The sequence below is a fragment of the Equus przewalskii genome, chromosome 4 (genome assembly GCF_037783145.1).
Source record: "Equus przewalskii isolate Varuska chromosome 4, EquPr2, whole genome shotgun sequence".
Classification (NCBI taxonomy): Eukaryota; Metazoa; Chordata; class Mammalia; order Perissodactyla; family Equidae; genus Equus; species Equus przewalskii.
The window spans coordinates 96,698,961-96,716,711 of NC_091834.1; the positions used below are offsets into that span (position 1 = coordinate 96,698,961).

At 37.6% G+C, this 17,751-nt stretch overlaps 1 protein-coding gene across 1 annotated transcript; it reads left to right on the plus strand.

Moving 5' to 3' along the window:
- The first annotated feature begins 555 nt into the window (after window positions 1-555).
- Window positions 556-2,111, plus strand: OR6B1 (olfactory receptor family 6 subfamily B member 1). Its single transcript, XM_008529250.2, has one exon. The coding sequence runs from the start codon at window positions 563-565 to the stop codon at window positions 1,496-1,498; it is 936 nt and encodes a 311-aa protein (XP_008527472.1). The 5' UTR covers window positions 556-562; the 3' UTR covers window positions 1,499-2,111.
- The last annotated feature ends 15,640 nt before the right edge of the window (window positions 2,112-17,751 follow it).

Here is a 17,751-nt window from a genome sequence, read left to right on the forward strand (position 1 = left end):
GCTGTACTCCATCTCCACTGGTGGCAGGGGAAAAGAAAGTAATACCATGTGAAGGATAAATGAGTTGTAAGGAATCACTTCCAGAGCTCTAGGTAGATGATGGGCCAGGAAAGCCAAGTATATGCTTTAGAATTGGCAATGGTCACACGGAACATGGAGGTTTGAAACTGTTTCATTCAGAGGTGGTTGTGAAGGCAGCATAGGATGTTAGATAGAATGTGGGCTTTAGACTTAGACTTGAATGTGACTCCTGTCTTACTACCCATGGGAACTTGGTAATAAGTTACTTAATACCTCTCCAAGCCTCAGTTTCTTCAACACTAAAATAAATCTAATAAAATATCTAAAGAGACTATGTGTTATATAACATATATAAAGAGAATTAAATTACGTTATGTGCTTAATGTACCCAGTGTATTCTCTAGCCTATATTTTATTAATAAATGATATCAGTTACTGTTATTGAAAGTCAGAGAAGGCAATGGATCAAAGATTCTAACTGGATCATGGAATCTGACCAATGGTTTTTCCCCCCAGGAGAGCTAAGCCCCGTGTCTCCAATATGGAAGTGCAGAACCAGACACAGGTCACCAAGTTTATTCTGGTGGGATTCCCCGGGAACTGGGGCATGCGTGCAGCAGTGTTTCTGATATTCCTCGTGGCATATATTCTGACAGTGGCTGAAAATGTGATCATCATCCTGTTGGTGCAGCAGAACCGGCCACTGCACAAGCCTATGTACTTCTTCCTGGCCAACCTGTCCTTTTTGGAGACCTGGTACATCTCTGTGACTGTACCCAAGTTGCTGTTTAGTTTTTGGTCTGAGAGCAACAGTATCTCCTTCACCCACTGTATGATACAACTTTACTTTTTCATTGCACTCATGTGCACAGAATGTGTGCTCCTGGCTGCCATGGCCTATGACCGTTACGTGGCCATTTGCCGCCCACTCCACTACCCCACAATTATGAGCCATGGGCTCTGCTTCCACCTGGCTCTTGGTTCCTGGGCCATTGGTTTTGGCATCTCCTTGGCTAAGATCTGTTTTATCTCACGTCTCAGCTTCTGTGGCCCCAATATCATCAATCACTTCTTCTGTGATATCTCTCCAGTACTTAACCTCTCCTGCACAGACATGTCCATAGCTGAGTTGGTGGACTTTATCCTGGCACTGGTCATCTTCCTCTTTCCACTCTCTATCACTGTCTTGTCCTATGGATGCATTCTGGCCACTGTTCTACGTATGCCCACAGGAAAGCAGAAAGCCTTCTCTACTTGTGCCTCCCATCTTGTAGTGGTCACCATCTTCTATTCAGCCACTATTTTCATGTATGCCCGGCCCCGAGCTATCCATGCCTTCAACATGAACAAAGTTATTTCCATCTTCTATGCCATTGTCACACCTGCTCTCAACCCTTTCATCTATTGCCTAAGGAACGGAGAGATCAAAGAGGCTCTGAAGAAACTGGCTTATTGTCAGGCCATCCAATTGGACTAGTCTATTACAAATAACTAGAAGGAAATGATTTGATTGGGTGCCTGCTCTTCCATTCTCTGTCCTTTCCCCATTAATGCCTCAGCTGGATATTACTCACGTTAATATGACATCAGCACATCTACATCAACCACAGGCTTTTGGTTGTGTTGTGAGGTCTGCAACTATGCATGAGTTCTGTGCTTACCCCTTATATAGACAATTCTCTTTGGCTGTACCCAAAATGGGGTTTCTAGGACTGTGAGTAAATTCCTAACTGGGTTAAGTGGGGAGACAGATGACAGTGTATGAGTTAGCTGTTTGGGGATCCGCAATCATTAAGGGCTCTGGGGCCAAAAGATTTGGTGAAAACTTCCTGACTTCCCAGCTTCCTGGCTGAGACAAAGGTTGCCATTCTGGACATTGAGCTGGGAGTCAATCTTGGTGTCAGAGACTAGAGACTGCCCCTCTAGTCCTTCCAACACTTTTGGTAAGCACCTGTATTAAATACCTTTCTACTTCAAAGCTAGAGGACTTTCTGTTATCTGTGTGTGAATTGTACCTTATACAATTATATTTTGTTTCTGATTTACCTTACACAGTTGGCTTGTATTGAATTTCATATTTCCCTTCCAGATGTTACAATATATTTGTTTGTGTCCTCTAGCAGATGAGCAAACAATAGATAATTAATAAATATCATCAAATATATTATTTGCTGAACGAAATTTGCCCTCATCAGTCTTCTTTTCCTGTGATCTCAATGTTTCCTCATTCCTCGTCATTTTTATTTTACTTTCCCTCACCTTCACTTTCTCATCATGCATCTCATATATGAGTAACTAGCCCAATTTTAGGATTTGACAGATTTTCATTCTATGCCAATAACTCTCAACTCTCTTACTTGTTTACCTGACACCCTCTCCATGTATGCTAGTCCATTTTGATCAAAGGTGTCCACACACCCACAGAAGGGTGCCCAGATATGCCCACTCTGTTCACAGTTTTGCCAATGGCGACAGGAGCTATACTCTGAGCCATATTCAATATAACATGCCAACATCAGCAGGAATTTAGATCTTCCGCTAGAACAGTTTAAAATAGGATGGCTTTTCGCATTTGCAACATCTTTCACCTAAAATTGAATGACACTTTCAAGAATGTTTTCTCTTTCTTTTGAAGAAAGACACATTAGATGGGATTCTTTTCCATATTTTACGAACTTCCAGAACAGAAGCTTAAGAAAGTAAATAATGTACAATCGCAGACAATGGGGAGTGGCAGTCTGAAGCCCAGGACTTCTGACTCTGAGCCCTGGGTTCTTTCTTAGCCCATGGATCTCCTCAGAGAGAAAACATGCTTCCTCAGCAAAATGAGTGTGGAAGCTAAGTGTGTAGGGATGTGGTTGGAATCACCAATTACAATACTCAGGGAACTGTTGATAAAATGAAAATGGACAAATGTGAAGTATATTCCTTAGGAAAGAAAAGAAACAAAGACAAAATGTAAGCCTACCTCATTTTAGAGAATAAATTTATAAGAGGAAATGATTCTTATAATAGAAATGATTAAATGTTTGCTCCTGGAATGTATTTTTGCCCCTCGATGCAATAAAGAAGTGGTTATGAATATATTTCCATTTAAAAACCAAGCATATAAAGAAAAATGTTTATTTTCTGAGATCTTTCAGATGAATCAAAATGTAATGGCACCGTCATATAGGGCTATAAAATATACACAGTGAAAAACTGACAAAGGCATCTTCAGCAGGACTTAGCAAAAGAGGGATAAAAACAATCTACTGGCTGCTGACAACATGAGTTTTAGCCTCAGATATATTTTTATAATGTGACTTGGAACAAATCATCTCAACTCTCTGAAATACTAATTCTTCATATGTAAAATAGGACTAACAATGCTTATTCTGCCTCCCCTACATGAGGGTTATGAGGATCAACTGACATGATGCAAAAGTCCTTGATTGTTAAAGATCTGGCCCATGTATGATCTAAGCAAGCTGAAACTTGGTTGGGGTTTACATGGGAACCTAACTGTGCAGGCTATGCTCCCTAGACCTGTCTGAAACCATCCCGCACTGACTGAGCTCCACATACATCATCTAGAGACCCCCAACGATAAGGGGCTGTTTGTCTCCTTATTATTTCTCATAAGTATCTGGGTGAGGGAGAGTGTGGGAGTAGAATTTCTTTGTAAATTCTATTAAATTGTGTTTCAAAGAGCAGATGGAAATCAATAATGTGGCCTTGACCTCTTTGTGAGAGGAATGCCTAAGTGCAGGAGCTGAGTAAAGCAGAGAGTCAGGTCAGACCAATGTAGGAATCAGCCTCAACAGAGAGAAGATGACTTATAGCTGCATGATGGATAAATGCACATAGAAGAGAGCTATTTGCAAGGTGAGACACAGAAAGTAAGTTGGAAGTTTTAAGCCAGCCTGCTTGTGATTAGGTAACCACAATATAGGTTCTAGTAGTCAGTTTTAGCAGCTTACTCAGAGACCAAGCCATCATAATTTAGTTATCACCAACCAAATCCATAAGGAAGTTCATCAAATAAAATAAAAATATGTTAATTACACATGCAGTATATATATATATATATTTTTTTTTTTTTTTTTTTTGAGGAGAGGGAGGATTAGCTCTGAGCTAACTACTGCAAATCCTCCTCTTTTTGCTGAGGAATACTGGCCTTGAGCTAACATCCATGTCCATCTTCCTCTACTTTATTTGTGGGACGCCTACCACAGCATGGCTTTTGACAAGCAGTACCATGTCTGCACCCGAATCCAAACCCGCAAACCCCAGGCCACTGAGAAGCGGAATGTGTGCACTTAACTGCTGCGCCCCCTGGCCGGCCGCCACATGCAGTATATTTTTAAGTGACCATATTAATTAAACCATTCAACTAAAATTTGAGTACCTACTATTAGGCACCATTTTAAGTATAATAATATACAATAATAACAAAACACAAAAACTTGTCACCCTCATGGATAGCAACTGACAGCAGACTGTATATCTGTGCATCCATAATGCATGCATACATTCATAATGTAGCAGATTGAATGGTGGCTCCCAAAAAGATGTGTCCACTTCCACAACTTGGAACTGGTGCTTGTGAACTTATTTGGAAAAAGGGTTTTGAGATGTAATTAAGTTAAGGATCTTGAAACGAGACCGTCTTGGGTTGTCTGGGTGTGCCCTAAATCCAAAGATAAGTTCCTTATAAGAGAGAGAAGGGGAGAGGAGAGAGGAGAAGGCTGTGGGAAGATGGAAGTAAAGACTGAAGTCATGCTTCCATGAGCCGAGGAATGCTCGGAGCCACCAGAAACTGGAAGAGGCAAGGGAAGATGGTTCCCTTGCACTTTCGAGGAAAGCACAGCCCTGCTGACACCTTGATTCTGGACTTCTGGCCTCCAGAATTGTTAGAAAATGAATAAATTTGTGGTTTTAAGACATCAAGTTTGTTGTAATTTGTTAAAGCAGCCCTAGAAAACCCATACGCATACCACTTCAGGTGGCAATAAGCACTGTGGGAGAAAAAAGCATGGAAGAGTAACGGGAAGCGCTGGTGGAGAGTTGACATTTTAAACAGAATGGTTACAGAAACCCTCACTGAGGAGGTAACATTGGAATAAATATGCAAAGAAGCTGAGGGAGCAAGACATGTGGCTACTCGAGTGAAGAACATTCCAGACAGAAGAAACTGGGATTCTGTTACCAAGAGAAGGGAGCAATTTGAGCTTGGTAGCTTAAAACCACAAGTGCACATTACACTAGCCCATTTGGGTTACCTAGAACCCCCATATACTTTACTTCCCAAGAGAAACTTCCTAAAATGCCCATGCCTATCCAAAAGGAAAAAAAATCCTCCCCCTCATCTCCCTCTAACACTAATTGGAGACGGCCTAATTCTCACCGGACACTGCATCAAGCTCCAGGGTCAGGATGACCAGGTAATAAGCAATCCTCTCTGTAAGTGCAGGGATAGCTCTTGTTTGAAAAAGAAAAGTTATCTTAGATTTGGAAAAAGGCAAAATCACAGTTTCTTGAATTTTTGATATTATGCCAGAGCCTTTTCTCAGAAGCCTACTTGATCCTAATGTGCCATTGTTGGGGAATGTTGCCGCCCATTTAGCTAGCAATTTACAATAGACAAAGGCACAGAGTTGAGGGCCCTATATAGTTGGAGGTCAACCTATAGGCAGTGATGTTATAATTTTGCAGCCTGCTTAGAGAAATTGAACCAAAGTTGCTGTGGTTTTTTGGGCTGTAATTAAAGTTCACCAGGCTTTTATCAAACTCTGATCTTATTTTGGTATTGCTCTCCTGGCTGACTATAAATTTCTGTTCCTTGATGCTGGTGGAAGAATCTCTTTTGTCTTCCTGCTGTTTCTCTCACTAACAGGTTAAATTAATGTTGGTACATGTTCGTTATTTGTCAGAGACGAGATGTGAGGCAGTGGTGTGGGGCAGGGCAAGTGGCGAATAAGCAGCGTGGTGATAGACTGGGACTGCAGAATATTTCAGGAAAAGTGGTCTGGGAAGCCTTAGGAGGAGGTAGCCTTTTACACAAAGCCTGAAGGATGAGAAGGAGCCAGTCATGACAAGTGTAGTATAGCGACAACTGAAAGACACAGGCTCTGGGGCCACACAGCCAGTCTGAAGCTAGTTCCTGCTGTATAAACTTTGGTAAGTGTAACCTTTCTGTGCCTCAGTTTCCTCATATGTAAAATGAGGCTAATAACTGTACCATCCCATTGCATTTCTTTGAAGATTAAATAAGTAAACACAGGTAAAGAACTTAGATTAGTGCTCAGCACAGTGTTCAGTAAAGGATTATTTTATTTTTATTTGAGCAAAAGTTTTATAGACAGAACAAATATTGGGTGTAGAAGCTTATAGTGAGAACTAGAGAAGCATGTTCTGGGATGAGGGCTAATAATGCTGGGAGTAAAGTAAAACTTTTAGTATAATAACTTAGACATTTATACTAAGGAAATGCACATATGTGGAAATAATTCACGTGATGCTCATTGCAATGTTGTTTATAACAGAAAAATTGAAAAAGGAAAACTCCAGCATGTTAAAAATAGAGTTTGATGCAGTAAAGTGTAGCATGTCCTTACGGTGGAAAACGTTGTAGCTAAAAAAAATGACCTGGAAAGTGGCTCATAATATATTACTGGGTGAAAAAAACAGTTTACAAGTAAGTAATTGACAAATGATGTGCAGTATGATCCCATAAAAATACACACATATACGGCATCTGGGTACTTCTATGAAAACAGAAAAAGGAGGAAGCGTTCATAAATTTAGGGATGCAGAGGTGAGAGTAGATGGCCAAATATTAATCAAATGAAGGTTTAATAGTCCAACAGAGCTTGAGAGAACTGAGGCAGCTATGTCTTGGACCTGTTTCTTCTCACATTCTGTACTAGGGATCTCACATCAAGGCAGAATAGCAATGAGGGGTAAAATAGGATTTTCTTTCTCCCCTTTTGTTCGCTGCCAGATTCTTCTGAAGTCCAGAAGCTTTTATGGTTGGGCCAGTTATGACCCCATAAGTGTATACATAAGGGAAACATGGTATACTGAAATATGAAATTTAGGTAGTTTAAATTTTGATCTGTAACAGAGTGCGCATGAAGGCTGCTGTGGTTTATTTGATACCAAATAATTATAAAGCATCAAACAGCAAAGCTTCTGGATCTGAACAACCTCATCAACTGTGCCTTTTGCTGTGAAGGTTGTCATGGTAACATTAGGGCTCAGAGCTGAGAGCCGACTAAAGCAGCTATTATAACTCTGCATGAAACATATTTAATACTTGGAGTGTTTCCCTTTTCATTCATGTCTAGGCTGAGCCGTTGGAATAGTCCCATGCTGTCTGAGACCATGTGGTCAATAATAATGTAATTAGAACAAAATCTAGAAGTACAGATATACAAAATGTAAGAAATATTTGTGTAGGAGTGGACGGATTGCAAGATTTTTGTGTCTCTTCCTCTTCTTCCTGGTCCTCCTTCTCTTTCTTCCCTTACTTCATATTTCCTACTGTTTTTCTGCTTAATAAATGCTGTGTTGCTTGTTTCTAAGGTAAAATAATTCCACCCTAAATTAAAACGCTCACGTGCTCCTGTCTTAGTCGTCTTTAAAACACTTCGGTGTCTCTCTCCACCGTCTGCAAAGACGAGCTCCCTAGCTTGGCCATAGGCTCTCTATGATGCGTTCCTGCCTCAGCACCTACTTCTCCAGTATCAGTGCCTGATATTCTCAACCAGCACTTTATCTTCTTAAACTTTTTGTCGTTTCTAAAACACAACACGCTGTTTCAGGCATCCCTGTCTTGTTCAGGCTATTCCTGGGCTTAAAACATCCTTCCATCTCCAGGTGTGTGGTCAGGTTGGGTTTTTTTTCCATTCTTCCAATTCAACTTAGGCATCACCTCCTTCAGGAACCTTACCAACTAGGTCTCTCCTTTCTCTCTGAGGCACAATCAGTTGTCCTGTATCGTATTCTCAGATCTCAAAGGAGGAGGAACTTGTCTTATTCATCTTGATGTCCCCACAGTTTATCACAGCACCTGGCATATAGTTGGTGCTCAGTTAACATTGTTAATCTAAGCTGAGCTGAATTAAGATGAGTTTGTGCTTCTGAGGAAAAGGGAAGGAACAAAGAAGTTTCCTAGGACCATACAGGGTATTTATCCAATACTCTTGTATATGTCTTGGAAAGGTTACCTAAGAGAAGAATCCAAAAGATCTACATAGTTCTGTACCTATTACAAACAGACTCAACAAGGATCCAGCTATGAGGTATTTGCTTTAGATAGTGCTGCAATCATAACACTTACTCAACAGATCTAAAGCTTTTCAAATCATCGGAAAACAAACAGCTGCTGCAAAAACATGAGAGCTTCTGCTGTTGCTGAGCAGAAAAAAGCTGGATTTATTGAGAGAGAGAAGCTGCAGTGTCAGCTTCTAAAACTCAAGATACTCAAAATTAGTGATTTTTAGCTCCTTCATAACTCACAATAACAAAGTTTTCTCCAGTTACTGTCTTTGTTCTCGTTTTCCTTGCCCACCACTTCAATCTATCCGTCACTATGTTCCTTGATGCCTTACATCCTTCATCACTGTTGCCCCTCACGTGAGTAAACTGTCATATCCCTTCAACCAGTAGCCCTATTTCCTCCCTCTCATTCTCATCAAATTGCCACATCACCGGCAGACATATTTTTTTAAAACCACCTTACTGAGGTATAATTGACAGATAAAAAACTGTCCATATTTAATGTGTACAACTTGATGAGTTTGGGAATAAGTATACACCCATGAAACCATCACCTCCATCAAGACCACAGATATATCCATCACCTGCCAAAATTTTCTCTCACCCCCTTTATTATTGTTATTATTATTAATTGTTGTTATTTTTGTAGTAAGAGCAGTTAAAAGATCTATCTTCTTAGAAAATTTCAGGTATGCAATACAGCATTGTTAGCTATGGGCGCCATGCTGGGTAGTAGACCTCCAGAACTTATTTTTTTTGCTTAACTGAAACTTTGTACCCCGTGACCAACATTTCCCCATTTCCCTGTTCTCCAGTCCCTGTCAGCCACCACTCTATGCTCTGCTTCTATGAATTTGATCATTTTAGATTCTATATATAAGTGAGATCATGAGTCTTTCTGTGAGCAGACACAACTTTTTAAAACACAGCTCTGATTATCAACTCTGTGTGGAAAAGTCTTCAATTTTGTCTGACTATCTACTGAAGTCCAAAGACCTTAGTTTGAGATTCAGTATCCTCTACTATCTGCTTCAACATGCTTTTCTTCTTTATGTGACACAACAAAATAAACTCATAAACCAAAATTCATCTAAAATACTCCAATTCCCATAAAGACCAATATTGATTTCTGCAGCTGAAAGTAATATCTTCACCCTTTGAACTTTCCAATGTTTTTTATCTGCATTATGGTTTTTAGAAATTTATGTCTCATTTTCCTTCTAAGAGCATCTATGTATGATTTGTCTTTTTGAAGCCTCAAACAACTATCATATTGTTGTGTACAGAGTAGGCATTCAATAAATATTTGTTAAATAAGCTATTTTGGATTGCTTTTATAAGCATTACTCCAAATAATGTTTTTTGGGGGAAGACTCATTAAGTTATTTATTAGAAAATATCTATCCAGTTAAAAAAGTAGAAAAAAATCTATTATTCTCTGTATTTTATTTCACAATTGTAACTGCTGTATGTAACAGGCTGCCTGTCCTGATTATTCATCTTCACAATTCACTTAAAAAGTTAATTTTCTCAAGTAGTGTTTATTTGGTGTTGGTACCATCTAGTGGGAAGTATGAGTAATGATCAACGATTAACTGGCACTGGTGAGTCAGTACTAAGACAGGCCTGAAAGATCATCATGCCTAACACTCTTCCTTACAGAAATCAGTATACTGAAATTTTGAGAATTTAGGAGGTTTCTTAAGGTCTGCATATGGCTGAGCACCTATTATGTGAAATGAACTGTTAGACGGAACACTAAGAATTGTAAAGCATGATTCATAACCTCACGTAATTTACCACCAACATGGGGACATAAGACACTGATGTATAAAAGGTGACAATAAAACATTTGAATTATTCAATATGAATAAAAAATACTTGACAAAATATACAGACAAAAAATTCTACATGAATTCAGAAGAATAAGAAAAATATTCTAAGACTGCAGTGAGTAAAAAACATAAAGTGTTTAGTGGAGGTGGAATTTGCTCTGACTCCTGAAAGCTCTGTAGGTTGGACAGCTAGAGAAGAAGGGAAGGAATATTGAATGCAATGGAAAGGGTGGAACGTATTTAGGGACAATAAGCATAAGAATAAGACGTGATAATAAGAATGTATTGACTACTTTAAGTGAAATGGAGGCTGGTACAAATGAAATATAAAGGAGTGCTTTAAATCAATTTAGTGGGAGAAGGTAAATGATAAACTGTAAACCTGAATCACTAGGATGTCAGTATTGTGAATGTACTGGAAGGCAAAATCTTGGAGTTTGTAAGCTAAATTCTCTTAAACAACAGTGGTTAGATTCAAAAATTATAAATATATGTGAAGAAAAAAAGACAAATATCCTAATGTTATATAAAAGAGCACTTGTAGCATAGAACGAGATTCACTAAAAGATACAAAAGGTGCTGTATTTCAAATAACTTAAAGGAAGATGAAAATAGTATATATTAGAAAATTGTTACATAATTCAAAAAGTAGCTCTGACGACAAAGACAGCGATGTCAAAGATATTGATGAAGAGTTAGAGTAAAATCATGGCTTGAACTTGAACTTAAAAAGTATTATGCCAGGCCTGGCCAGTGGCCAAGTGGTTAAAGTTCCACACGTTCCCCTTCGAGGGCCCAGGTTCATGGGTTTGAATCCCGGGCATGGACCTACTCCACTCACCAGCCATGTGGTGGAGGCACCCCACATACGAAATAGAGGAAGATTGGCAGAGATGTTAGAGCAGGGCTGTTCGTTCTCAAGTAGAAAGGATTGGCAGTGGATGTTACCTCAGGGTGAATCTTCCTCAGCAAAAATAACAGAAAGAAAGAAAGAAAAGTGTTATGCCTAAATCACTCAACATATTTGAATATTATATATGATCTAAATAAGTGTAATTAAATGAATTAAATTAAATAGAAGCATAAAAAGAAAGGAGGAGACAACTACATTGTTTGCTTTGGGGATTTTTTTTAATTCTGTCTTGATCATTTCCAGTATCTTCTATATTCCTCACATTTCTGTAACATGTGTTCTTTTTATAATCAGAGAAATATACTCTTTCAAAACTGAATATAGTAACAGGCTCTTTTAATTTCATTTTTTGAAAAAGTTTATGCATTTACATGGTTTGAAATTTGTGTACATAGTGAAAAAGTTTCCCTTGCTCACTCATGCCTTGGGAATGCATTTGGATTTCTGGGAGACAGAATGGTATAAAGAGAAAGACAAAAATCCAATTTTATTATTTTTCTAGTACCTTTAGTGTTTTCAGTACATTTATTGTGTAATCCATCTTTGCATCAATGATTTGAGATATATTTCCATCATGAACAAGATTCCAATATGTATCGGTTCATTTATAGTCTTTTTTTAATTCTGATCTGTTGATGTCTCTCTCTAGTCGTGCACCAGTAACACACTGTTTAATTACTAACATTTTTGGAACTTGAAAATAGAAAAAGGCTAATCTTTCTCATAACTCTTCTTTTATATAATTTTCCTGGTTGTTCATGCTCTTTACTTTTCCATGTGATTTTAGCATCATCCTATCTAACTAGAAAATAAATCCGTGGCTACTTTGGGATTGCGTTATATTTATTGAACTGCTTTGGGGAATTGGCATATTTATAATGCTCAGTCCTCCTGTTCAAGAACATGCTGTTTTTCCATTTGATCAGGTTTGTTGCATCACTAAGCAGAGTTTTAAAGTTTCTTTCACATAATGTTTACATGTTGTGCTAAATTTTTAAGATACCATGGAGTTTCAGTTTTCTTATTTTATTAGTTTTTTTATTTTTTTAATTGTGTTTAGAAAATAATGCCTGTATTAGTTCTACTTTTTGAATTAGCTTTCTTTGGAGGGTTGATATATAGACTTCTTTTTCCCTTCTTTCTCTTTTTAATTTTTATGGTAAGCATTCTATTGGCATTTGAAAAGAACATTCGTCGTCTGTTTTCAGGATTCAGACTCTGTGAAATATTAATGAGCTCTACTATATTAATTATTCTATTTTTAGTCCTCTATATATTAAATTTTTTCAATGATCTGATATGGGCTGAGGAAAGTGAATTAATGTCCCTTACTGCTTTGTTTTCCTTCTATTTCTCCTCAAATCACTTATAGTGTTTGCCTCATGAGATTGACCTTATTTCATCTGAAATTACACCGTCATAACTATTCAATCTCCCATGTTAGTTGTGTTACTTGGTGTTATTAGTGCTCTTCTATGATTTATTAATGCATTTTTTCTTTTTTTTCTGCTTTTTCTCCCAAACCCCACCTGTACACAGTTGTATATCTTAGTTGCAGGTCCTTCTAGTTGTGGGATGTGGGACGCCACCTCAACGTGGCCTGACGAGCGGTGCCATGTCTGCGTCAGGATCCGAACCCTGCGGAGCGCGAGAACTTAACCGCTCCGCCACGGACCTGGCCCCCAAATGCATTTTTTCTGATCTGAATTAAACCTTGTCTGATATTAGGGTTACAACTCACGCTATTTTGTTTTTGTTTCCCTATTTGCCGTTACCCACACTTTCTCTCTAAGTGTTCTCAATCTCTTTGTTTTAACCCACCAGATTTTTGTTGATCTTATCATCATTTTTGGTAATTACTCTCATCAATTAAATGTACTTATATCTCTTTTACGTAATTTGTCAGATTTAAATGAAACACATTTGTTCCCATATTTAAAGATGAAGAAGTCAGGGGCTGGCCCGGTGGCGCAGTGGTTAAGTGCGCATGTTCCACTTCAGCGGCCCGGGGTTTGCTGGTTCGGATCCCAGGTGTGGACATGGCACCTCTTGGCAAGCCATGCTGTGGCAGGCGTCCCACATATAAAGTAGAGGAAGCTGGGCATGGATGTTAGGTCAGGGCCAGTCTTCCTCAGCAAAAAGAGGAGGATTGGCAGCAGTTAGCTCAGGGCTAATTCTCCTCAAAAAAAAAAAAAAAAAAAAAAGATGAAGTCAGCATTCCACAATCTCCTATCTTCCTTTCCTCTCAACTTTTGCTACTTATATTTGTTTATACATCCTCAAGGCATGTTTTAAGCTTTTGAATTCTGCTGTACCACCTTAATCCTCGTATTTATATTCACCACAGTCCTGCCATTAAAATGATTCAATACTCACAGCCAATTCTTTTGCCATAGATTTTCTAGGACTGATATTCTTTGAATTTCTTCATGTTTTACACTATTTGTGCCTTTGCGTTTGTACAACCACGTGGCTGGTACAAAACCTGGATGATGCTTTCTTTCCTGGAGGATTGTGTAGGTATCACTTCACAAACTTTAGCATTGAATGTTGCTATGGAAACATGTAAGTCCAGATGATTCTTTTTACTTTATAAGCAGTTTTATTTTGCCAGCTAAACACATGATTCTTTATGTTTTTAATCTAGCAACATTACTGGGATATATCTTTATATGACAAGTCTTTGTCAGTTCCCCAGGGACATAGTTTGCCTTTTCCTTCTCTAGATTCATGTATTTTTTTTCCCTTCAGGAAAATGTTTTTGAATTATATTTTTAAATATTTGTATTTTATGATTTAGATTTTCCAGAAAATGATGTATTAGCTCTCCTATACCTATCTTCCATACTGTCATTTTCCTGCTAATTCATTTTAGTTTTCCACTTCAATTTGATTATGCTTGCTTTTTTATTTATGTACTCAATATTCCTTAGTACGTTTCCAGCAGTGTCTTTATTCTGTTTTCCCCATTCCAATTTCAGCTTCATTTCTAGAGTATTGTTATATAGTTTTTTGTTTCTGTTGTAAGCTTTATACTTTCATACTTCATTTCCTTCTGCTACGTCAACATATAGTTCTCAAATTCTTGACTCTCTGCCAAGTCTTAGGTCTCTGAAAAGTCTTCTTGTTTTATAGAGAAAAGAGTTTCATTAATTTTTTTAAAATTTTGTGAAGAAATGTTTGGTTACCATTTTCATTTGTTATGTGGGGAAATTTCTCTTGTGAGTGTTATCAGCCATTAAGTTTTCCAGCTTCTTTCCTTTTTCCTTGCAGAAGATTTTCACAGATGCAATAAATCCTCATTATTTGCAGATTCTGTGTTTGTAAATTTGTCTACTTGCTAAAAGGTATTTGTGATTCCAAACCAACACTTGGGGTGCTTTCATGGTCATTCATGGACATGTGCAGAGTGGAAAAAATTTTGAGTTATCCAATATGCGTGTTTCCAGCTGAGGTTGAACAAGCTGATATTCTGCCTTCTTGTTTTAGCTCTCATGTTGTGAACTAGTGTCCTGTTCATAATCTAACCAATGCCATGTTTTTCACATTTTGGTGCTTTTTGCTGGTAATTTCATTGTCTAAAATGGTCCCAAAATGTAGTGCTGAAGTGCTGTTTAGTACTCCTAAGCACAAGAAGATTGCAATGTGCTTTTTGGAGAAAACAACCATAAATTTGGTTGATGAAAGTGAGATAACATTCTTTAGGCGTGATTTATAGTGCCATTGACCATGAGTCCAATGTTAATGAATCAACAATACAGTACAACCAGAACAAAGGAGAGGAAATTTGCCAATCTGTACATGAGAACTTTCGAGAAAGTGCCAAAATAACAACTATAGTGCATGATGAAGCTGTGGAAGAGATAGAGAGAAGTGGCTATATTTGTGGATTCATCAGATGAGAACACATAAAAAGAAAAAAGCATAATGAACAACATTGTTGTGAGGCTGAAGGCCAAAGAAATTTATGACCACATTACACGGAGTCAGGAAAATGTTAAACCCTTCTCAGCTAGTGCTGGCTGGCTTACATTTTTCAAAGGCAATGAAGCATGAAAAATGTAAAACTTGCAAGTTAGTCATGTTGTACAGATAAAGAGGCTGTGGAAGAATTTAAAACATACTTGTTAAGTGTTATACTTAAAAAGTGGTACGTGGAAGAGCAGGTTTTCAACGCTGATGAGATGGCCTTGTTTTATAAGGATGTGGGTAAAGGAACCCATATCATGCAAATGGCATTTTGGTTGATGAAAATGTTGTGACCAGAGGTTTGCAGGAACCTAACCCCATATTTCCCCTAGGAGGAATAGTTTAGTATTTGTTAATTCAGTGTTCACAGTGACTTTATAGAACACAGCTACTGAAAATAATGAGAATCAACTGTATTATTCTAGTTCCCTTGAGTATCTTTGAAGCAGATGAATTTTTCTTGGAAAAGTGAAGGAAGAATCAAAATCAACAGGAAATTTCCTTATGCAGCAGGATAATACAGTTGATTCCCTTTATTTGCAGTAGTTATGTTCTATAAAGTCACCGTGAACACTGAACTAGCAAATATTGAACTATAATTGATAGGGGAAATACAGAGGTAGGGTTTTTTTTTTGATGTTACTTGTTAAAAATATTTTATATTTTTAGAGCAGTTTTAGGTTCATAGCAAAATTGAGCAGAAGCTACAGAGATTTCTCAAATATTCCTTGCCCAAAAACATTCATAGCCTCCCCCGTTATCAACATCCTCTACCAGAGTGGTATATTTGTTACAACTGATGATACAGAGTTATTTTCACTGCCCTTAAAATCCTCTTTCCTTTGCCTATTCATCCCTCTCACCTCGACCCCTGGCAACCGTTGAAACTTACTCTATCCATGGTTTTGCCTTTTCCAGAATGTCATATAGTTGGAACCATACCATATGTAGAATTTTCAGATTGGATTTTTTCACTTGGTAATGTGCATTTAAGTTTCTCCCCTGTCTTTGCATGCCTTTATAGTTTATTAATTTTTTTAGTGCTGAATAATATTCCATTGTCTGGATATACCACAATTCATCCATTCACCTACTGAAGAACATCTTGGTTGCTTCCAGATTCTGGAAATTATGAATAAAACTGCTATAAATATCTGTGTGCACTTTTTTTGGTAATAGGAGTTTTAACCACTTTTAGTAAATACCAAAGAGTGTGGTTGCTTGATCATATTGTAAAGGTATATTTGTTTTGTAAGAAACCACCAAACTTGTCTTCCAAAGCGGCTGTACCGTTTTGAATTCCCACCAGCAAAGAATGAGAGTTCCCGTTTCTCCACACCCTCACCAGCATTTAGTGTTGTCAGTGTTCTGGACTTTGGCCATTACTATAGGTGTGTAGTGGTATCCAATTGTTGTTTTAATTTACATTTCCTTGATGACATATGCTGTGGAGCATCTTTTCATATGCTTATTTGCCATCTGTATGTATTCTTTGGTGAGATGTCTGTTGAGGTCTTTGACCTGTTTTTTAATTGAGTTGTTTGTTTTCAAATTATTGAGTTTTAAGAGTTCTTTGTATATTTTGGATAACAGTTCTTTAATGAGATGTCTTTTTTTTTAAAAGGTATTACTTTTTTAAATTTTTTTTTGCTTTTTTTTTGGTGAGGAAGATTGGCCTTGAGCTAACATCTGTTGCCAATCTTCCTCGTTTTTACTCCCCAAAGCCCCAGTACAAAGTTGTATATTCTAGTTGTAGGTCATTCTAGCTCTTTTATGTGTGATGCTGCCAAGCATGACCTGATGAGTGATGCTAGGTCTGTGCCCAGGATACAAATCAGCAAACCCCAGGCTGCCAATGTGGAGTGTGTGAACTTAACCCTTTGGCCATGGGGCTGGCCTCTAGATGTGTCTTTTACAAATATTCTTTCTTAGTCTGTGGCTTGTCTTCTCATACTTTTGATATGGTCCTTTGCAGAGCAGAAGATTTTAATTTTATTGAAGACTAGCTTATCAATTACTTCTCTTATGGTTCATGCCTTTGGTGTTGTATATAAAAAGATAAGAAAAATCATATGATCATAAATAGATGAAGAAAAAAGTTTTTTAGATCTACTTTTTATAAAAACTCTCATCAAACTAGGAATAGACAAGAACTCTCTCAACCTGATCAAGGGCAACTATAAAATACTACAGCTAACATCATGGTGAAAGACTGAGTGATTTCACTGCAAGCAAAAGAACAAGGCAAAGATGTCTACTCTCACCATTTTTATTCAATATTGTACTGAAGGTCCTAGGAAGCGCAACGAGGTAGTAAAAAGAAATAAATGGTACACAGATTGGAAATGAAGGAGAAAATGGCTTTATCCTCCGATAACATGATTGTGTTTGTGTGTGTGTGTGTACAGAGAGAGAGATAGGGACTACGAAAAAAACTACTAATTCATTATTTCAACAAGGTTGCAGGACACCAGGTCAATATACAAAATCAATTATATTTCTAAATACTGAAAACAAATAAAAATTGAACTTGAAAACTAAAACCTCTTACAATAGCAACACAATTATGAAACACTGGAGGATGAATTTGACAAAAGATGTCTAAGACCTATACTCTGAATACTAGAAATATTTTGTGATAATTTAAAGAAAATCTAATGCTCATGTAAAAGAGGATTCAATATTGTTAAAATGATTCAATTGATTTTTGATAAAGGTGCTATAAGAAGTTAATGGGGAAACAATAAT

Coding starts and splice junctions, on each gene's coding strand:
- OR6B1 (XM_008529250.2), top strand. CDS start 563: ATGGAAGTGCAGAACCAGACACAGGTCACCAAGTTTATTCTGGTGGGA.